The sequence below is a fragment of the Oncorhynchus gorbuscha genome, unplaced genomic scaffold (genome assembly GCF_021184085.1).
Source record: "Oncorhynchus gorbuscha isolate QuinsamMale2020 ecotype Even-year unplaced genomic scaffold, OgorEven_v1.0 Un_scaffold_601, whole genome shotgun sequence".
Taxonomy (NCBI): Eukaryota; Metazoa; Chordata; class Actinopteri; order Salmoniformes; family Salmonidae; genus Oncorhynchus; species Oncorhynchus gorbuscha.
Window position 1 is genome coordinate 13,656 of NW_025745438.1, and position 22,440 is coordinate 36,095.

General features: G+C 43.8%; 1 protein-coding gene across 1 annotated transcript in view; it reads left to right on the top strand.

The window, feature by feature from the left end:
* LOC124019011 (brain-specific angiogenesis inhibitor 1-associated protein 2-like) overlaps positions 1-22,440 on the top strand; it is a 36,800-nt gene that overhangs the window by 5,975 nt on the left and 8,385 nt on the right. The window contains exons 3-10 of the mRNA XM_046334356.1: positions 5,518-5,670; positions 7,655-7,930; positions 16,011-16,178; positions 16,670-16,730; positions 17,183-17,393; positions 17,840-17,908; positions 18,447-18,600; positions 20,692-20,732. Of these exons, the coding sequence (XP_046190312.1) occupies positions 5,518-5,670; positions 7,655-7,930; positions 16,011-16,178; positions 16,670-16,730; positions 17,183-17,393; positions 17,840-17,908; positions 18,447-18,600; positions 20,692-20,732 (1,133 nt within the window). The remainder of the gene's footprint in view (positions 1-5,517; positions 5,671-7,654; positions 7,931-16,010; positions 16,179-16,669; positions 16,731-17,182; positions 17,394-17,839; positions 17,909-18,446; positions 18,601-20,691; positions 20,733-22,440) is intronic.

Consider the following 22,440-nt stretch of genomic DNA (forward strand, 5'->3'; position numbering starts at 1 on the left):
AGGGAGATTGCCAGATTCTGGCAATCTGTACATACTGCTGCACAGAAAATACTAGAGGTACAGTTTGATATGACCCCGTGTATCTATCTTCTTAATGCCCAGCAGGACTTTGTTCTTGATCCTGACAGATAAAATTTGCTTATGACTATTACATACTTTGCTAAGAAATTTGGGACTCTAATACCCCCCCTACATTTAAAATGTGGATTGACCAGATTGTTGACTTTCTTCCTCTTGAAAAGCTCACTTCTGACCTCCACAAGAGACAGCCCAAGTTTGATAGACTCTGGTCTCCACTATTCAACTATATTTCAAACTGGACAGAGTGAACGGGGTGACTAGGGAAATGTGCAGATGCATGTTGTGTAAGGTACTGTAAATGCCTGCCTGCCTGCCTGCCTGCCTGCCTGCCTGCCTGCCTGCCTGCCTGCCTGCCTGCCTGCCTGCCTGCCTGCCTGCCTGCCTGCCTGCCTGCCTGCCTGCCTGCCTGCCTAAGCCTGCCTGCCTGCCTTTGCCTGCCTGCCTGCCTGCCTGCCTTTTGCCTGCCTGCCTGCCTGCCTGCCTGCCTGCCTGCCTGCCTGCCTGCCTGCCTGCCTGCCTGCCTGCCTGCCTGCCTGCCTGCCTGCCTGCCTGCCTGCCTGCCTGCCTGCCTGCCTGCCTGCCTGCCTGCCTGCCTGCCTGCCTGCCTGCCTGCCTGCCTGCCTGCGTATGTGTACCAAGGAAAATATATAGATTAAGAAAAATAAATGCTTTTATTTGACTTTTTATTTTTTTAAAGCCTGTCACATCTGTGAATGTGTTTTGTTGGTTGATTGAAAAACAAGAACTTAATAAAACTTTAAATTGAAAAAAAGGACATTTCTAAGTGACCCCAAACTTTTAGAGAGAGAGAGAGAGAGAGAGAGAGAGAGAGAGAGAGAGAGAGAGAGAGAGAGAGAGAGAGAGAGAGAGAGAGAGAGAGAGAGAGAGAGAGAGAGAGAGAGAGAGAGAGAGAGAGAGAGAGAGAGAGAGAGAGAGAGAGAGAGAGAGAGAGAGAGAGAGAGAGAGAGAGAGAGAGAGAGAGAGAGAGAGAGAGAGAGAGAGAGAGAGAATGGTTGTGTGTGCAGGAATAAAGCACAGGAACAGCATCATGTACTGTTCATTATTTTATTAGTCTTTGATGCCCAGCACTGCTGGATAGATGTAGCATGGGCCTATCACCTACACACAGTTCAGAAATGAACAGGCTATAAGTATTAGTCGAGCTTCCTTGGTCTTGAATAATGGACTTGACTATTGATCTCCTACTCAATCATCAAGTTTGCCGATGATACAACAGCTGTAGGCCTGATTACTAACAGTGACAGCCTACAAGGAGGAGGTGAGAGCCCTGTCGGAGTGGTGCCTCTCTCTTAATGTCAACTAAACAAAGGAGCTGATCGTGGACTTGCAGAGAGAACACACCCCCATCCACATCGATGGGGCTGCTCTGGAGAGGGTGAAAAGCTTCAAGTTCCTCTGCTTGCAATCACTGACAATCTGAAATGGTCCACTCACACAGACAGTGTGGTGAAGAAGGCGCAATAGCACCTCTTCAACCTCAGGAGGCTGAAGAAATGTCACAGGAAGGCTGGGGAAGATCATCGTGGACCTCAGCCACCACCCGAGCCTGACCTCAGCCACCACCCGAGCCTGACCTCAGCCCCCACCCGAGCCTGACCTTAGCCACCACCCGAGCCTGACCTCAGCCACCACCCGAGCCTGACCTCAGCCACCACCCGAGCCTGACCTCAGCCACCACCCGAGCCTGACCTCAGCCACCATCCGAGCCTGACCTCAGCCACCACCCGAGCCTGACCTCAGCCACCACCCGAGCCTGACCTCAGCCACCACCCGAGCCTGGCAGGCCAAAGATCCATCCCACCAAAACAGGCTGAAATGTCAGTCTTATCAAACGTGCTGGTCCAGATACTGTCTTTTCTCTCCCTCGCTCTCTCGCTCTGCAGTATGTAGCGTGACTCATTCCACAGCAGTCTAACTTTTTCACGAAACAGAAATAACTAATAAAGAGAATAAAACCATCTTCATCTTGTCAGACTTCTGTATTCCATTCTGTGCTGTAATGGTTCATTGAAATGGCTCCCATCACGACTACTGACTCGCTTTATTTCTCTACTCTGGCTGGGACACACACACACACACACACACACACACACACACACACACACACACACACACACACACACACACAGACAGAGACAGACAGAGACGGACAGAGACACACACACACACACACACACACACACACACACACACACACACACACACACACACACACACACACACACACACACACACACACACACACACAGACAGAGACACACACACACACACAGACAGAGACACACTCGGACACACACACAGAGACAGAGACACACTCGGACACACACACTCAGACACACACACAGACACACATACAGACACACATACAGACACAGGAATCTCTAGTCATGATCCTTCCATCTCAGGTTGTGTCTGCTCTGAGTTGTTGTAAAGGATAGTTGGTGGGTTTATCCTAATGCACAAGCTATTTCATCCATCTAAAGGAGTTTTCATGGTGTTCAGTTTCATCTGTCTGGTTTTGTTGATTCCAACGCAGTTGAAATTCCAATGTACAGGTGTCCATTGTTGGTCAGTGGGGAAACAGCGCCCAGTGCTGGTGAAGATGTGTAACTGCTCTGTCTCAAACACAACCATACAACCTAATGGAATAAAACTGAACTCTCCTTTTTGATGCAATGGTTTTCCATTTGGAGTAAACATTTTGCATAACAAAACATTTTTTTCAACTGTTTGCTACGGTCTTCGTCTAATGAATACACCCCAGAGCTCAGTGGATAGTGGTACATTTCAAATCTAATCAGCCTCGTTCCTTTCAGCTCTAATCAGCCTCGTTCCTTTCGGCTCTTATCAGCCTCGTTCCTTTCGGCTCTAATCATCAGCCTCGTTCCTTTCAGCTCTAATCAGCCTCGTTCCTTTCGGCTCTAATCAGCCTCGTTCCTTTCGGCTCTAATCAGCCTCGTTCCTTTCGGCTCTAATCAGCCTCGTTCCTTTCGGCTCTAATCAGCCTCGTTCCTTTCGGCTCTAATCATCAGCCTCGTTCCTTTCGGCTCTAATCATCAGCCTCGTTCCTTTCGGCTCTAATCATCAGCCTCGTTCCTTTCGGCTCTAATCATCAGCCTCGTTCCTTTCGGCTCTAATCATCAGCCTCGTTCCTTTCGGCTCTAATCATCAGCCTCGTTCCTTTTGGCTCTAATCAGCCTCGTTCCTTTCGGCTCTAATCAGCAGCCTCGTTCCTTTTGGCTCTAATCAGCCTCGTTCCTTTTGGCTCTAATCAGCCTCGTTCCTTTCGGCTCTAATCAGCCTCGTTCCTTTCGGCTCTAATCATCAGCCTCGTTCCTTTCAGCTCTAATCAGCCTCGTTCCTTTCGGCTCTAATCAGCCTCGTTCCTTTCGGCTCTAATCAGCCTCGTTCCTTTCAGCTCTAATCAGCCTCGTTCCTTTCGGCTCTAATCAGCCTCGTTCCTTTCGGCTCTAATCATCAGCCTCGTTCCTTTCAGCTCTAATCAGCCTCGTTCCTTTCGGCTCTAATCAGCCTCGTTCCTTTCGGCTCTAATCAGCCTCGTTCCTTTCGGCTCTAATCAGCCTCGTTCCTTTCGGCTCTAATCAGCCTCGTTCCTTTCGGCTCTAATCATCAGCCTCGTTCCTTTCGGCTCTAATCATCAGCCTCGTTCCTTTCGGCTCTAATCATCAGCCTCGTTCCTTTCGGCTCTAATCATCAGCCTCGTTCCTTTCGGCTCTAATCAGCCTCGTTCCTTTCGGCTCTAATCATCAGCCTCGTTCCTTTTGGCTCTAATCAGCCTCGTTCCTTTCGGCTCTAATCAGCCTCGTTCCTTTCGGCTCTAATCAGCAGCCTCGTTCCTTTCGGCTCTAATCAGCCTCGTTCCTTTCGGCTCTAATCAGCCTCGTTCCTTTCGGCTCTAATCAGCCTCGTTCCTTTCGGCTCTAATCATCAGCCTCGTTCCTTTCGGCTCTAATCAGCCTCGTTCCTTTCGGCTCTAATCAGCCTCGTTCCTTTCGGCTCTAATCATCAGCCTCGTTCCTTTCGGCTCTAATCATCAGCCTCGTTCCTTTTGGCTCTAATCAGCCTCGTTCCTTTCGGCTCTAATCAGCCTCGTTCCTTTCGGCTCTAATCATCAGCCTCGTTCCTTTCGGCTCTAATCATCAGCCTCGTTCCTTTCGGCTCTAATCAGCCTCGTTCCTTTCGGCTCTAATCAGCAGCCTCGTTCCTTTCGGCTCTAATCAGCCTCGTTCCTTTCGGCTCTAATCATCAGCCTCGTTCCTTTCGGCTCTAATCAGCCTTGACTGATGAAGCTATGGGAGAATAGGGTATTATGATTGAATATGATTGTTGTGAGATTTCTGTATTGTGTGTGGATCGAGAGTGAGAGAGCGGTCTCATTAGATACCGTCTGTCACTCACACTGTAGAGATATGATACAAGTCAATAACAATGGCTGACTGGCTGGGAGCTCCACTCTTGTGTGTGTGTGTTGGAATAGAGTCATATATCTGATCTCCAGTGTCGGAGATTAATAAACTCTCTTTCCCAGAATGAGTGTTCACACATAGGAATGCCACTGTTATTATGAAGTTCATTATCAACACACAGAAAGACCTGCCACTGTTATTACAGAGTTCATTATCAATACACAGAAAGACCTGCCACTGTTATTACGGAGTTCATTATCAATACACAGAAAGACCTGCCACTGTTATTACGGAGTTCATTATCAACACACAAAGACCTGCCACTGTTATTACAGAGTTCATTATCAATACACAGAAAGACCTGCCACTGTTATTACAGAGTTCATTATCAATACACAGAAAGACCTGCCACTGTTATTACGGAGTTCATTATCAATACACAGACAGACCTGCCACTGTTATTACGGAGTTCATTATCAATACACAGAAAGACCTGCCACTGTTATTACAGAGTTCATTATCAACACACAGACAGACCTGCCACTGTTATTACGGAGTTCATTATCAACACACAGAAAGACCTGCCACTGTTATTACAGAGTTCATTATCAATACACAGACAGACCTGCCACTGTTATTACAGAGTTCATTATCAACACACAGAAAGACCTGACACTGTTATTACAGAGTTCATTATCAACACAGAAAGACCTGCCACTGTTATTACGGAGTTCATTATCAATACACAGACAGACCTGCCACTGTTATTACGGAGTTCATTATCAATACACAGACATACCTGCCACTGTTATTACGGAGTTCATTATCAATACACAGACAGACCTGCCACTGTTATTACAGAGTTCATTATCAACACACACAGGTGCACAATCGCTGTTTACAATACAGTTGACATTGTCCTAACATATAAAGGTGTGTTTTGGAGGGCCACTGTCTCACCTCTTGTCTCCTGTGTTTTGTCCTGTAGTTTGTGGAGACCATCAGTAGTAAGCAGAGTGAATTGGACACCTTCATAGCAGAGGGCTACAAGACTGCTCTGTCCGAGGAGCGCAGGAGGTACTGTTTCCTGGTGGACAGACAGTGTGCTGTGGCCAAGAACAGCAGCGCCTACCACGGCAAGGTAAGGGCTAACACAACTGGCTCTGTGGGGGGGGGGTTGTTGTCCAGGTTGCAATGTAAAATGCATGGGTTTGGTATCTGTCTGTCTCAATGGTGTAATCAGTAATATTTTCTGCTGTTTATAATGGTCATATAACTGAATGATAAGCCTATACTTCTCTGTAATATAATCTATGTATACAAATATATAGATATATTGTGTGTGTGTGTTTTATTTTATTTCACCTTTATTTAACCAGGTAGGCAAGTTGAGAACAAGTTCTCATTTACAATTGCGACCTGGCCAAGATAAAGCAAAGCAGTTCGACAGATACAACGACACAGAGTTACACATGGAGTAAAACAAACATACAGTCAATAATACAGTATAAACAAGTCTATATACAATGTGAGCAAATGAGGTGAGAAGGGAGGTAAAGGCAAAAAAGGCCATGGTGGCAAAGTAAATACAATATAGCAAGTAAAACACTGGAATGGTAGATTTGCAATGGAATAATGTGCAAAGTGTGTATATATAACTCTGTGACCTTGGCCTGGGGTCATCTCATCACAACTCTATTTGTCAAAACTGATTAAGGTATCATTCCAAATGGCACCCTATTCCCTATGTAGTGCACTACTTTAGACCAGGGCCCTCTTTGAAAGGTTACCATTTGGGACATAATATATGACAGGCTGTTAGGAGATGTTCTGGCTTCATGATAGATCCAGTTGATATAATATTCATAGTCTATTTCATTGCTGCATATGAATAATACCGTATTTCCTGAGAAACGTTAAGGAGAGGAGGATATGTAAAGAGGTTGTACAGGTGTGGGTGGATGGGTGGGTGTTAGTGCAGCTGTTTCCTGGGATCACTAAGGAGGGAGGGTTGGTGTGTGTGGCGGATGGGGCGACAAGTACGTACAAACACACACACTGCTGCTGACCATTTCTAGAACATGGAGTCCAGTGGTTTAATCAGCACGGGGGTGTGTGTGGGAAGAGCTCAAAGGCTGTGCTGAAGAGTCCTCTCGGAGAGAGGGGAAAGAGAGAGATGCACAGAGAGAGAGAGAGAGAGAGAGAGAGACACACAGAGAGACGGAGTGAGTAAGAGAGACTGGCGAGCGAGAGAATGAGAGTACAGCTGCCGCAGCGAAGCATCGAGGTTGTGGTCTGGTGGTCTGAGTCACCTGGGACTCATTGGTGCAGCCTGGTTGGTTGTACACACACACACACACACACACACACACACACACACACACACACACACACACACACACACACACACACACACACACACACACACACACACACACACACACACACACACACACACACACACACACACACACACACACACACACACACACACACACACACACATACACACACACAGGGAAGCTGCTCTGCTCTCTGGGATGAATGGGGCTGAATAGAGGCTGTCTCTTAAATGGCACCCTATTCCCTACATAGTGCACTAGTTTAGCCCAGAGCCCATACAAAGTAGGGTGGGAATAGAAAGCCATTTGGAACCCAGAGAGAGAGGGAATATAAGAGAGGAACAGAACAGGAATGTTGGAGGGAGAGTGAAAGTTACCATGAAAGATGACTGGAGATCTTCAAGGTGATGATGTGTGTTAGATCAGAAGAGCTTGGTGTGGCAGACGTTGTAGTCAAGACGACAAGGATCTAAAGAAGTGGATCTCTAAATCTTAGTCATGTGTTATAGCTTCCATCTAGAGAAGTAGATCTCTAAATCTTAGTCATGTGTTATAGCTTCCGTCTAGAGAAGTAGATCTCTAAATCTTAGTCATGTGTTATAGCTTCCGTCTAGAGAAGTGGATCTCTAAATCTTAGTCATGTGTTATAGCTTCCGTCTAGAGAAGTAGATCTCTAAATCGTAGTTGTGTGTTATAGCTTCCATGTGTTACACTAATCAATGACTGTTGTCTATAGCCTCATCTGGTGTGTGTTGACTTATTGATTGATCTCTATCTGTCCAGGGTAAAGACCTGCTGACCCAGAAGATCCCAGTATGGCAGCAGGCTTGTTCAGACCCCAACAAGCTACCAGAGCGGGCCATGCTCCTAGCCCAGCAGATGGGCTCCGGGTCCAGCACGGGCACCGCTTCCCTGACCATGGGGGGCTCCAGCCCCCTGAACACCTCCAAGTCTAACCTGTCCAACCTGGTCATCTCTGACCCCATCCCCGGGGCTCAGCCACTCCCTGTCCCCCCAGAACTGGCTGTCTTCATGGGTGGTGGGCTGGGACACCAGGCGGTGAGTGGTGGGCTGGGGCACCAGGCGGTGAGTGGTGGGTCTGGGGCACCAGGCGGTGAGTGGTGGGTCTGGGGCACCAGGCGGTGAGTGGTGGGTCTGGGGCACCAGGCGGTGAGTGGTGGGTCTGGGGCACCAGGCGGTGAGTGGTGGGTCTGGGGCACCAGGCGGTGAGTGGTGGGTCTGGGGCACCAGGCGGTGAGTGGTGGGTCTGGGGCACCAGGCGGTGAGTGGTGGGTCTGGGGCACCAGGCGGTGAGTGGTGGGTCTGGGGCACCAGGCGGTGAGTGGTGGGCTGGGGCACCAGGCGGTGAGTGGTGGGTCTGGGGCAACCCGAGTTGGGTGTCACGGTTTTCATGTGGTGAAGGAGAGTCAGACCAAACTGCAGCGTGTATATTGCGATCCATGTTTAATCACACAACGTAACACGAATCCAAGTCACAAACTCTACAAAACAATAAATGTAGTGAAAACCGAAACAGCCTTAACTGGTGCAAACTAACACAGACTAAGGACATCAAGACAATCACCCACAATACAACCAAAGAATATGGCTGCCTAAATATGGTTCCCAATCAGAGACAACGATAAACACCTGCCTCTGATTGAGAACCACTTCAGACAGCCATAGACTCTCCTAGAACACCCCACTAAGCTACAATCTCACTAAGCTACACACCACATACAAAAACCCATGTCACACCCTGGCCTGACCAAATACATGAAGAAAACACAAAATACTACGACCAGGGCGTGACATTGGGGCAGTCTGGAAGTTGATTTCGTTTCAACAGTTTAAGTCGTTTAAGGGCTAATAATAATATGAGTATATAAGAAATGTAGAGAATACACACCTAATTACAACAAATTCATTGATACTCTTAATTTAAGCTTGGATTTCAGGCGAGTGTGTCTGTGAATAAATTGTCTCTGCTTCCTGAGTAAACAGACTAAATCAGCCTGTAAGCCAGAGACTCCTGGCCCTCGGTGGGGAAACTAAACTACTCATTTACATATTACACTTTTAATGATGCAGCGTATTAATTAGGTATTAAACTCGTTTTGTAAGATGAGAAGTGGAGGCTTTACATATGACCTATAAACAACACCTCTGTCTGAATATTCATTCTCTAACTGGATCTTTGCCAAAAGCTTTTATCCATCATTTCACTTTCTGAATAAACCCCCAGGAAGTCAGTCAACAAACTGGTTAAATCGTCTCTATGCTCCATGGCAGAAGGTGAAGAATTGCAGGAAATGACCTCTAAAAGTTCTCTCTGCTGTCAAGAGGGGGGCCGCTAAAATATTTTGCTCACAAAGTTGCTGCATGTGTGGGTACGGGTGTGGGTACGGGTGTGGGTACGGGTGTGGGTACGGGTGTGGGTACGGGTGTGGGTACGGGTGTGGGTACCCCCATCATATTTGATTTGGCCCCACCCCCATCATATTTGATTTGGCCCCACCCCCATCATAAGTAGCCTGTCCCTGTTCTAGACGAAACATTGAACGCAAGACTGTGTATGGATATACTGTAGCTTCTCCTACACACACTATAGATACCAGACTGTATATGGATATACTGTAGCTTCTCCTACACACACTGTAGATACCAGACTGTATATAGATATACTGTAGCTTCTCCTACACACACTGTAGATACCAGACTGTATATAGATATACTGTAGCTTCTCCTACACACACTGTAGATACCAGACTGTATATAGATATACTGTAGCTTCTCCTACACACACTATAGATACCAGACTGTATATGGATATACTGTAGCTTCTCCTACACACACTGTAGATACCAGACTGTATATGGATATACTGTAGCTTCTCCTACACAACCTACACACACTATAGATACCAGACTGTATATGGATATACTGTAGCTTCTCCTACACACACTGTAGATACCAGACTGTATATAGATATACTGTAGCTTCTCCTACACACACTGTAGATACCAGACTGTATATGGATATACTGTAGCTTCTCCTACACACACTATAGATACCAGACTGTATATGGATATACTGTAGCTTCTCCTACACAACCTACACACACTATAGATACCAGACTGTATATAGATATACTGTAGCTTCTCCTACACACACTATAGATACCAGACTGTATATGGATATACTGTAGCTTCTCCTACACACACTATAGATACCAGACTGTATATGGATATACTGTAGCTTCTCCTACACAACTGTATAGATACCAGACTGTATATAGATATACTGTAGCTTCTCCTACACACACTATAGATACCAGACTGTATATGGATATACTGTAGCTTCTCCTACACACACTGTAGATACCAGACTGTATATAGATATACTGTAGCTTCTCCTACACAACCTACTATAGATACCAGACTGTATATAGATATACTGTAGCTTCTCCTACACAACTACACACACTATAGATACCAGACCATATGGATATACTGTAGCTTCTCCTACACACCTACACACACTATAGATACCAGACTGTATATAGATATACTGTAGCTTCTCCTACACACACTATAGATACCAGACTGTATATGGATATACTGTAGCTTCTCCTACACACACTATAGATACCAGACTGTATATGGATATACTGTAGCTTCTCCTACACACACTATAGATACCAGACTGTATATGGATATACTGTAGCTTCTCCTACACACACTATAGATACCAGACTGTATATGGATATACTGTAGCTTCTCCTACACAACCTACACACACTATAGATACCAGACTGTATATAGATATACTGTAGCTTCTCCTACACACACTATAGATACCAGACTGTATATGGATATACTGTAGCTTCTCCTACACACACTGTAGATACCAGACTGTATATAGATATACTGTAGCTTCTCCTACACAACCTACACACACTATAGATACCAGACTGTATATAGATATACTGTAGCTTCTCCTACACAACCTACACACACTATAGATACCAGACCATATGGATATACTGTAGCTTCTCCTACACACCTACACACACTATAGATACCAGACTGTATATAGATATACTGTAGCTTCTCCTACACACACTATAGATACCAGACTGTATATGGATATACTGTAGCTTCTCCTACACACCTACACACACTATAGATACCAGACTGTATATAGATATACTGTAGCTTCTCCTACACACACTATAGATACCAGACTGTATATGGATATACTGTAGCTTCTCCTACACACCTACACACACTATAGATACCAGACTGTATATAGATATACTGTAGCTTCTCCTACACACACTATAGATACCAGACTGTATATGGATATACTGTAGCTTCTCCTACACACCTACACACACTATAGATACCAGACTGTATATAGATATACTGTGTTTCCAGAGGCTACATGGGATACCAGACCATATGGATATACTGTATTCTCCTACACACACTATAGATACCAGACTGTATATGGATATACTGTAGCTTCTCCTACACACACTGTAGATACCAGACTGTATATAGATATACTGTAGCTTCTCCTACACACACTGTAGATACCAGACTGTATATAGATATACTGTAGCTTCTCCTACACAAACTGTAGATACCAGACTGATATACTACAGATATGGGGTGTAGCTTCTCCTACACACACTATAGATACCAGACTGTATATGGATATACTGTAGCTTCTCCTACACACACTGTAGATACCAGACTGTATATGGATATACTGTAGCTTCTCCTACACAACCTACACACACTATAGATACCAGACTGTATATGGATATACTGTAGCTTCTCCTACACACACTGTAGATACCAGACTGTATATGGATATACTGTGCTTCTCCTACACACACTGTAGATACCAGACTGTATATGGATATACTGTAGCTTCTCCTACACACACTATAGATACCAGACTGTATATGGATATCTGTTAATTCTCCTACACACACTATAGATACCAGACTGTATATACTGTAGCTTCTCCTACACAACCTACACACACTATAGATACCAGACTGTATATAGATATACTGTAGCTTCTCCTACACACACTATAGATACCAGACTGTATATGGATATACTGTAGCTTCTCCTACACACACTATAGATACCAGACTGTATATGGATATACTGTAGCTTCTCCTACACACACTATAGATACCAGACTGTATATGGATATACTGTAGCTTCTCCTACACAACCTACACACACTATAGATACCAGACTGTATATAGATATACTGTCCTACACACACTATAGATACTTATATGGATATACCTACACACACTGTAGATACCACTGTATATAGATACCTCACTATAGATCCAGACTATATGGATATACTATTTTACACACACTGAAGATACCAGACCATATGGATATACTGTAGCCTACACACCTACACACACTATAGATACCAGACTGTATATGGATATACTGTAGCTTCTCCTACACACACTATAGATACCAGACTGTATATGGATATACTGTAGCTTCTCCTACACACCTACACACACTATAGATACCAGACTGTATATAGATATACTGTAGCTTCTCCTACACACACTATAGATACCAGACTGTATATGGATATACTGTAGCTTCTCCTACACACCTACACACACTATAGATACCAGACTGTATATAGATATACTGTAGCTTCTCCTACACACACTATAGATACCAGACTGTATATGGATATACCACACACCTACACACACTATAGATACCAGACTGTATATGATATACTACTGATACCAGACCATATGGATATACTGTAGCTTCTCCTACACACACTATAGATACCAGACTGTATATGGATATACTGTAGCTTCTCCTACACACACTATAGATACCAGACTGTATATGGATATACTGTAGCTTCTCCTACACTGTAGATACCAGACCATATGGATATACTGTAGCTTCTCCTACACACCTACACACTATAGATACCAGACTGTATATGGATATACTGTAGCTTCTCCTACACACACTATAGATACCAGACCATATGTATACTGGATCTATAGATACCAGACCATGGATAGTTCTCCTACACACCTACACACACTATAGATACCAGACTGTATATGGATATACTGTAGACACACACTATAGATACCAGACCATATGGATATACTGTAGCTTCTCCTACACACCTACACACACTATAGATACCAGACTGTATATGGATATACTGTAGCTTCTCCTACACACACTATAGATACCAGACCATATGGATATACTGTAGCTTCTCCTACACACTCTATAGATACCAGACCATATGGATATACTGTAGCTTCTCCTACACACCTACACACACTATAGATACCAGACTGTATATGGATATACTGTAGCTTCTCCTACACACACTATAGATACAGACTGTATATGGATATACTTAGTAACACACACTATAGATACCAGACTGTATATGGATATACTGTAGCTTCTCCTACACAACCTACACACACTATAGATACCAGACTGTATATGGATATACTGTAGCTTCTCCTACACACACTGTAGATACCAGACTGTATATGGATATACTGTAGCTTCTCCTACACACCTACACACACTATAGATACCAGACTGTATATGGATATAGTGTAGCTTCTCCTACACAACCTACACACACTATAGATACCAGACTGTATATGGATATACTGTAGCTTCTCCTACACACCTACACACACTATAGATACCAGACTGTATATGGATATACTGTAGCTTCTCCTACACACACTATAGATACCAGACTGTATATGGATATACTGTAGCTTCTCCTACACACACTATAGATACCAGACCATATGGATATACTGTAGCTTCTCCTACACACCTACACACACTATAGATACCAGACTGTATATGGATATACTGTAGCTTCTCCTACACACACTATAGATACCAGACTGTATATGGATATACTGTAGCTTCTCCTACACAACCTACACACACTATAGATACCAGACTGTATATGGATATACTGTAGCTTCTCCTACACACACTGTAGATACCAGACTGTATATGGATATACTGTAGCTTCTCCTACACACCTACACACACTATAGATACCAGACTGTATATAGATACACTACACTGTACCAGACTGTCTCCTCCACACACACTATAGATACCAGACTGTATATGGATATACTGTAGCTTCTCCTACACACCTACTATAGATACCAGACTGTATATGGATATACTGTAGCTTCTCCTACACACACTGTAGATACCAGACCGTATATAGATATACTGTAGCTTCTTCTACACACACTATAGATACCAGACCGTATATAGATATACTGTAGCTTCTCCTACACACACTGTAGATACCAGACCGTATGGATATACTGTAGCTTCTCCTACACACACTGTAGATACCAGACCGTATGGATATACTGTAGCTTCTCCTACACACACTATAGATACCAGACCATATGGATATACTGTAGCTTCTCCTACACACACTATAGATACCAGACTGTATATGGATATACTTCTCCTACACACACTGTAGATACCAGACTGTATATGGATATAGTGTAGCTTCTCCTACACAACCTACACACACTATAGATACCAGACTGTATATGGATATACTGTAGCTTCTCCTACACACACTGTAGATACCAGACCGTATATAGATATACTGTAGCTTCTTCTACACACACTATAGATACCAGACCGTATATAGATATACTGTAGCTTCTCCTACACACACTGTAGATACCAGACCGTATGGATATACTGTAGCTTCTCCTACACACACTATAGATACCAGACCGTATGGATATACTGTAGCTTCTCCTACACACACTACAGATACCAGACCATATGGATATACTGTAGCTTCTCCTACACACACTATAGATACCAGACTGTATATGGATATACTGTAGCTTCTCCTACACACACTATAGATACCAGACCATATGGATATACTGTAGCTTCTCCTACACACACTATAGATACCAGACTGTATATGGATATACTGTAGCTTCTCCTACACACACTGTAGATACCAGACCGTATGGATATACTGTAGCTTCTCCTACACACACTGTAGATACCAGACCATATGGATATACTGTAGCTTCTCCTACACACACTGTAGATACCAGACCATATGGATATACTGTAGCTTCTCCTACACACACTATAGATACCAGACCATATGGATATACTGTAGCTTCTCCTACACACACTATAGATACCAGACTGTATATGGATATACTGTAGCTTCTCCTACACACACTGTAGATACCAGACCATATGGATATACTGTAGCTTCTCCTACACACACTATAGATACCAGACTGTATATGGATATACTGTAGCTTCTCCTACACACCTACACACACTATAGATACCAGACTGTATATGGATATACTGTAGCTTCTCCTACACACCTACACACACTATAGATACCAGACTGTATATGGATATACTGTAGCTTCTCCTACACACCTACACACACTATAGATACCAGACTGTATATGGATATACTGTAGCTTCTCCTACACACCTACACACACTATAGATACCAGACTGTATATAGATACACTGTAGCTTCTCCTACACACACTATAGATACCAGACTGTATATAGATATACTGTAGCTTCTCCTACACACACTATAGATACCAGACTGTATATGGATATACTGTAGCTTCTCCTACACACCTACACACACTATAGATACCAGACTGTATGGATATACTGTAGCTTCTCCTACACACACTGTAGATACCAGACTGTATGGATATACTGTAGCTTCTCCTACACACACTGTAGATACCAGACTGTATATAGATATACTGTAGCTTCTCCTACACACACTATAGATACCAGACTGTATATGGATGTATGTACAGTATACTACTGGTGTTAATGTGTCATGTAGTGCACACTTCCCCAACTGGTGGCCCGTCAAATTTACCGTCTACAAATGATCATGTTCCGGCCCACCGATCATGCGCTCAATCATTTTGTTGTTGCCTGCAGGTAAATCTTGTTGATGATCCCTGCTGTAGTGCATGTTTCTGAATGTATATATTCCGTGTTTCCAGAGGCTGATGGGTTCAGATGGGATTTCCATGGTGAACGGTACGACAGGACTCCACGGAGAGGAAGAGTACTGGACAGAGGGTGGGGTGTCAGTCTCCCAGCTCCAAGGAAGACCCTCCTCCCCCCAGGCCCCTTCCCTACCCCAGGGACAGGCCCCCACCCAGAGACAGGTCAGCACAGAACACAGAATTACATATATAGTATATATACTGGTGGTATATTGTACAATTGATATACTCCAGGGATCCATCTTAGTGTCTGCTAATGCTAAAATGTTATGTAAATGTGTGTCTGTTAATATTCAAGTGGATGCAGATGATTCTGTAACTGTTGTTTCTACACTGGGTCAAAACAAGCAATGTGATTGGTGATCGCTTAGGTCACTTTGTTTTTGCCCATTCTAACGTTCAATTGAACAGTAACTGAATGCCTCGATGCCTGCCTGCCTGCTTTATAAAGCAAGCCACAGCTACGTGACTCACTGTCTGTAGGAGTGGTCTATTTTCATGAACGGGGTAGTGTACCTAATAAACTGTCTACTGAGCATATATATATATATATATATCTCACACACACACTGTATGTAGATAATATACAGGTCATGTAGATAATATACAGGTCATGTAGATAATATACAGGTAATGCATGTATCTCTATGCAGGTCAGTGAGCACTACTCCAATACCCTGCCCGTCCGCAGGCCCCAGCCTGCCAAGAACAAGAAAGAGAACTTAAGCTAACTCTGCGTGTCTCTGGTAGATAACTATATACTGTTACTGTCTGGTAAGAGAACTTAAGCTAACTCTGCTAGTCTCTGGTAGATAACTGTATACTGTTACTGTCTGGTAAGAGAACTTAAGCTAACTCTGCTAGTCTCTGGTAGATAACTGTATACTGTTACGTTACTGTCTGGTAAGAGAACTTAAGCTGACTCTGCTCGTCTCTGGTAGATAACTGTATACTGTTACGTTACTGTCTGGTAAGAGAACCGTATACTGCCAGTGTCACGTAAACAGGTTAATCTCCTCAAAGCAGATGGGAATAACAATGACGCTGTGAATCAGCTAGTCTTAGTAACCAAGTTAGCAACTAACATAGCATCTTCCTTAGTAAAAACTCTTCCAGGAGCCACATTGTGCTGTGTAGCGTGACACTGATGTCCCCCTTCTCCACCCCGGCCCCAGGTGAGACCCGTACCCTGCCCAGGTCGAGCTCCATGGCAGCGGGGCTGGAGAAGAACGGTCGTGCCCGTGTCCAGGCCATCTTCTCCCACGCGGCCGGAGACAACAGCACCCTGCTCAGCTTCTCTGAGGGAGACATCATCACCCTGCTGGTCCCAGAGGCCCGTGACGGATGGCACTACGGGGAGAACGAGAAGAACAAGATGTAAGTGTATGTCTGTCACAGAGACATGGAATGAAAGCTTGTGTGTTCAGTAGTACATATCAATGGAGGCTGCTGAGGGGAGGACGGCTCATAATAATGTCTGGAACGGAGTCAATGGAATGGCATCAAACCCACGGAAACCATGGAAACAATGGAAACCATGGAAACCATGTGTTTGATGCATTTGATACCATTCCACTTACTCCGCTCCAGCCATTACCACGAGCCCGTCCTCCCCAATGAAGGTGTCACCAACCTCCTGTGCTGCATATTAACCTGAAGACTGACATTCAGAACTGAGGATTTTGCACAAGTCTTTGGTTAAACATCAATGTGTGATTTCCACAGAAGTCCGAGTTAACCGCAGATCTCAAGAGGATTCAGATCTAATGTAGTTTCCAGCATGTGTCTTCATCTTAACTCATCTTACCTGTTTCCCTCCTCAGGCGTGGCTGGTTCCCCTTCTCTTACACACGTGTGCTGCCAGAGAGTGAGAAGGAGAAGCTCCAGGTGAAGTAAGTAGATAATATCCTAGCCAGTACTACACCGTTCAGGTGAAGTAAGTAGATAATATCCTAGCCAGTACTATACTAACAATAATATGATAGTGTCCATTTTTTTATATATATATTTCACCTTTATTTAACCATGTAGGCAAGTTGAGAACGTTCTCATTTACAATTGCGACCTGGCCAAGATAAAGCAAAGCAGTTCGACACATACAACAACACAGAGTTACACATGGAGTAAAACAAACATACAGTCAATAATACAGTAGAAAAACAAGTCTATATACAATGTGAGCAAATGAGGTGAGATAAGGGAGGTAAAGGCAAAAAAAGGCCATGTTGGCGAAGTAAATACAATATAGCAAGTAAAACACTGGAATGGTAGATTTGCAGTGGAAGAATGTACAGAGTACAGAGAGAAATAATGGGGTGCAAATTAGCAAAATAAATAAATACAGTAGGGGGAGAGGTAGTTGTTCCATCTCATCTCTTCACCTTCAGTAAAGATTGATTTGATTGACTGAATGATTGCTGTCCCCTCCAGTCTGCACCATGGGAAGAGCAGCAGCACCGGGAACCTGCTGGAGAGCGATATGTCTCTGCCCATGCCCGACTACGGCCTGACTGCCCGCCTGCTGGCACAGAGCCTGGCACAGAGCAGACCCAGGCCCTACAGCATGGCAGGCTTTACCACACAGGTCAGTGTTTGTGAGTGAACACGCAGTCGGACAGATGCTGACACACACCAGGACACGGCCCTACACCATTTTCTCTACACAACTGAAACAGACAGCCATATACTTCTAAAGACACACAACAAACACAATCTCCCGCTCAGAACACACCCTCTTCCCAGTAATCCACTGAGATTGATTCAGTCTGGAGAGTAGAGGTGTCTGGTCTGATTGGCTATCTGGAGGACTCCAGACAGAATCTCCCACTCAGAACACGCCCTCTTCCCAGTAATCCACTGAGCTTGATTCAGTCTGGAGAGTAGAGGTGTCTGGTCTTATTGGCTATCTGGAGGACTCCAGACAGAATCTCCCACTCAGAACACGCCCTCTTCCCAGTAATCCACTGAGCTTGATTCAGTCTGGAGAGTAGAGGTGTCTGGTCTGATTGGCTATCCGGAGGACTCCAGACAGAATCTCCCACTCAGAACACGCCCTCTTCCCAGTAATCCACTGTGTGGCTGATTCAGTCTGGAGAGTAGAGGTGTCTGGTCTGATTGGCTATCTGGAGGACTCCAGACAGAATCTCCCACTCAGAACACGCCCTCTTCCCAGTAATCCACTGAGCTTGATTCAGTCTGGAGAGTAGAGGTGTCTGGTCTGATTGCCTATCTGGAGGACTCCAGACAGAATCTCCCACTCAGAACACACCATCTTCCCAGTAATCCACTGTGTGGTTGATTCAGTCTGGAGAGTAGAGGTGTCTGGTCTGATTGGCTATCTGGAGGACTCCAGACAGAATCTCCCACTCAGAACACACCATCTTCCCAGTAATCCACTGTGTGGTTGATTCAGTCTGGAGAGTAGAGGTGTCTGGTCTGATTGGCTATCCGGAGGACTCCAGTCAGTTTGCTGTATTGTTCTGTTAACACTATGTACTGTAAGGAGGAATACTGCAGGAGAACACTGGGATATAGAGTAGGAACGTGGCTATGGCGCCATCTGCTGGAGGTTCTCTATCAATAACTGCTTTTATACATGAGAGTTTCTGAAAGTGTTTTCTATCCAAATCCACCAATAATATGCATATATTAGCAACTGGGCCTGAGTAGAAGACAGTTTACTCTGGGAACCTTATTCATCCAAGCTACTCAATATTTCCCCCAGCCATAAGAAGTTTTAGGGAGTGTTCTAATGTAATAATAATAATAATAATAATAATAATATATGCCATTTAGCAGACGCTTTTATCCAAAGCGACTTACAGTCATGTGTGCATACATTCTACGTATGGGTGGTCCCGGGAATCGAACCCACTACCCTGGCGTTACAAGCGCCATGCTCTACCAACTGAGCTACAGAAGGACCACATAATGTAGGAATGAACTGTGTGTTAAGGAGTGTTCTAATGTAGGAATGAACTGTGTGTTAAGGAGTGTTCTAATGTAGGAATGAACTGTGTGTTAAGGAGTGTTCTAATGTAGGAATGAACTGTGTGTTACGGAGTGTTCTAATGTAGGAATGAACTGTGTGTTAAGGAGTGTTCTAATGTAGGAATGAACTGTGTGTTACGGAGTGTTCTAATGTAGGAATGAACTGTGTGTTAAGGAGTGTTCTAATGTAGGAATGAACTGTGTGTTAAGGAGTGTTCTAATGTAGGAATGAACTGTGTGTTAAGGAGTGTTCTAATGTAGGAATGAACTGTGTGTTAAGGAGTGTTCTAATGTAGGAATGAACTGTGTGTTAAGGAGTGTTCTAATGTAGGAACGAACTGTGTGTTAAGGAGTGTTCTAATGTAGGAATGAACTGTGTGTTAAGGAGTGTTCTAATGTAGGAATGAACTGTGTGTTAAGGAGTGTTCTAATGTAGGAATGAACTGTGTGTTAAGGAGTGTTCTAATGTAGGAATGAACTGTGTGTTAAGGAGTGTTCTAATGTAGGAATGAACTGTGTGTTAAGGAGTGTTCTAATGTAGGAATGAACTGTGTGTTAAGGAGTGTTCTAATGTAGGAATGAACTGTGTGTTAAGGAGTGTTCTAATGTAGGAATGAACTGTGTGTTAAGGAGTGTTCTAATGTAGGAATGAACTGTGTCATGATAATGCTCTTTTCCATTTCAGCCTGCCCTTGAGGACTACGACAGTCGCTTTGCTGCTGCAAGGTAAGAACCTTATTATCAACCTCCCTGAACTACTGACCTGGTAGTGACACTGAGTGGTATGTAGTATGAATGTGATCTACTGTACTGACCTGGTAGTTACACTGAGTGGTATGTAGTATGAATGTGAACTACTGTACTGACCTGGTAGTTACACTGAGTGGTATGAATGACTGATCACCATGTAGTATGAATGTGATCTACTGTACTGACCTGGTAGTTACACTGAGTGGTATGTAGTATGAATGTGATCTACTGACCTGGTAGTTACACTGAGTGGTATGTAGTATGAATGTGATCTACTGACCTGGTAGTTACACTGAGTGGTATGTAGTATGAATGTGAACTACTGTACTGACCTGGTAGTGACACTGAGTGGTATGTAGTATGAATGTGATCTACTGTACTGACCTGGTAGATACACTGAGTGGTATGTAGTATGAATGTGATCTACTGTACTGACCTGGTAGTTACACTGAGTGGTATGTAGTATGAATGTGATCTACTGTACTGACCTGGTAGATACACTGAGTGGTATGTAGTATGAATGTGATCTACTGTACTGACCTGGTAGTTACACTGAGTGGTATGTAGTATGAATGTGATCTACTGTACTGACCTGGTAGTTACACTGAGTGGTATGTAGTATGAATGTGATCTACTGTACTGACCTGGTAGTTACACTGAGTGGTATGTAGTATGAATGTGATCTACTGTACTGACCTGGTAGTTACACTGAGTGGTATGTAGTATGAATGTGATCTACTGTACTGACCTGGTAGATACACTGAGTGGTATGTAGTATGAATGTGATCTACTGTACTGACCTGGTAGATACACTGAGTGGTATGTAGTATGAATGTGATCTACTGTACTGACCTGGTAGATACACTGAGTGGTATGTAGTATGAATGTGATCTACTGTACTGACCTGGTAGTTACACTGTAGATACACTGAGTGGTATGTAGTATGAATGTGAACTACTGTACTGACCTGGTAGTTACACTGAGTGGTATGTAGTATGAATGTGATCTACTGTACTGACCTGGTAGATACACTGAGTGGTATGTAGTATGAATGTGATCTACTGTACTGACCTGGTAGTTACACTGAGTGGTATGTAGTATGAATGTGAACTACTGTACTGACCTGGTAGTTACACTGAGTGGTATGTAGTATGAATGTGATCTACTGTACTGACCTGGTAGATTACACTGAGTGGTATGTAGTATGAATGTGATCTACTGTACTGACCTGGTAGTTACACTGAGTGGTATGTAGTATGAATGTGATCTACTGTACTGACCTGGTAGTTACACTGAGTGGTATGTAGTATGAATGTGATCTACTGTACTGACCTGGTAGTTACACTGAGTGGTATGTAGTATGAATGTGATCTACTGTACTGACCTGGTAGATACACTGAGTGGTATGTAGTATGAATGTGATCTACTGTACTGACCTGGTAGATACACTGAGTGGTATGTAGTATGAATGTGATCTACTGTACTGACCTGGTAGTTACACTGAGTGGTATGTAGTATGAATGTGAACTACTGACCTGGTAGATACACTGAGTGGTATGTAGTATGAATGTGATCTACTGTACTGACCTGGTAGTTACACTGAGTGGTATGTAGTATGAATGTGATCTACTGTACTGACCTGGTAGTTACACTGAGTGGTATGTAGTATGAATGTGATCTACTG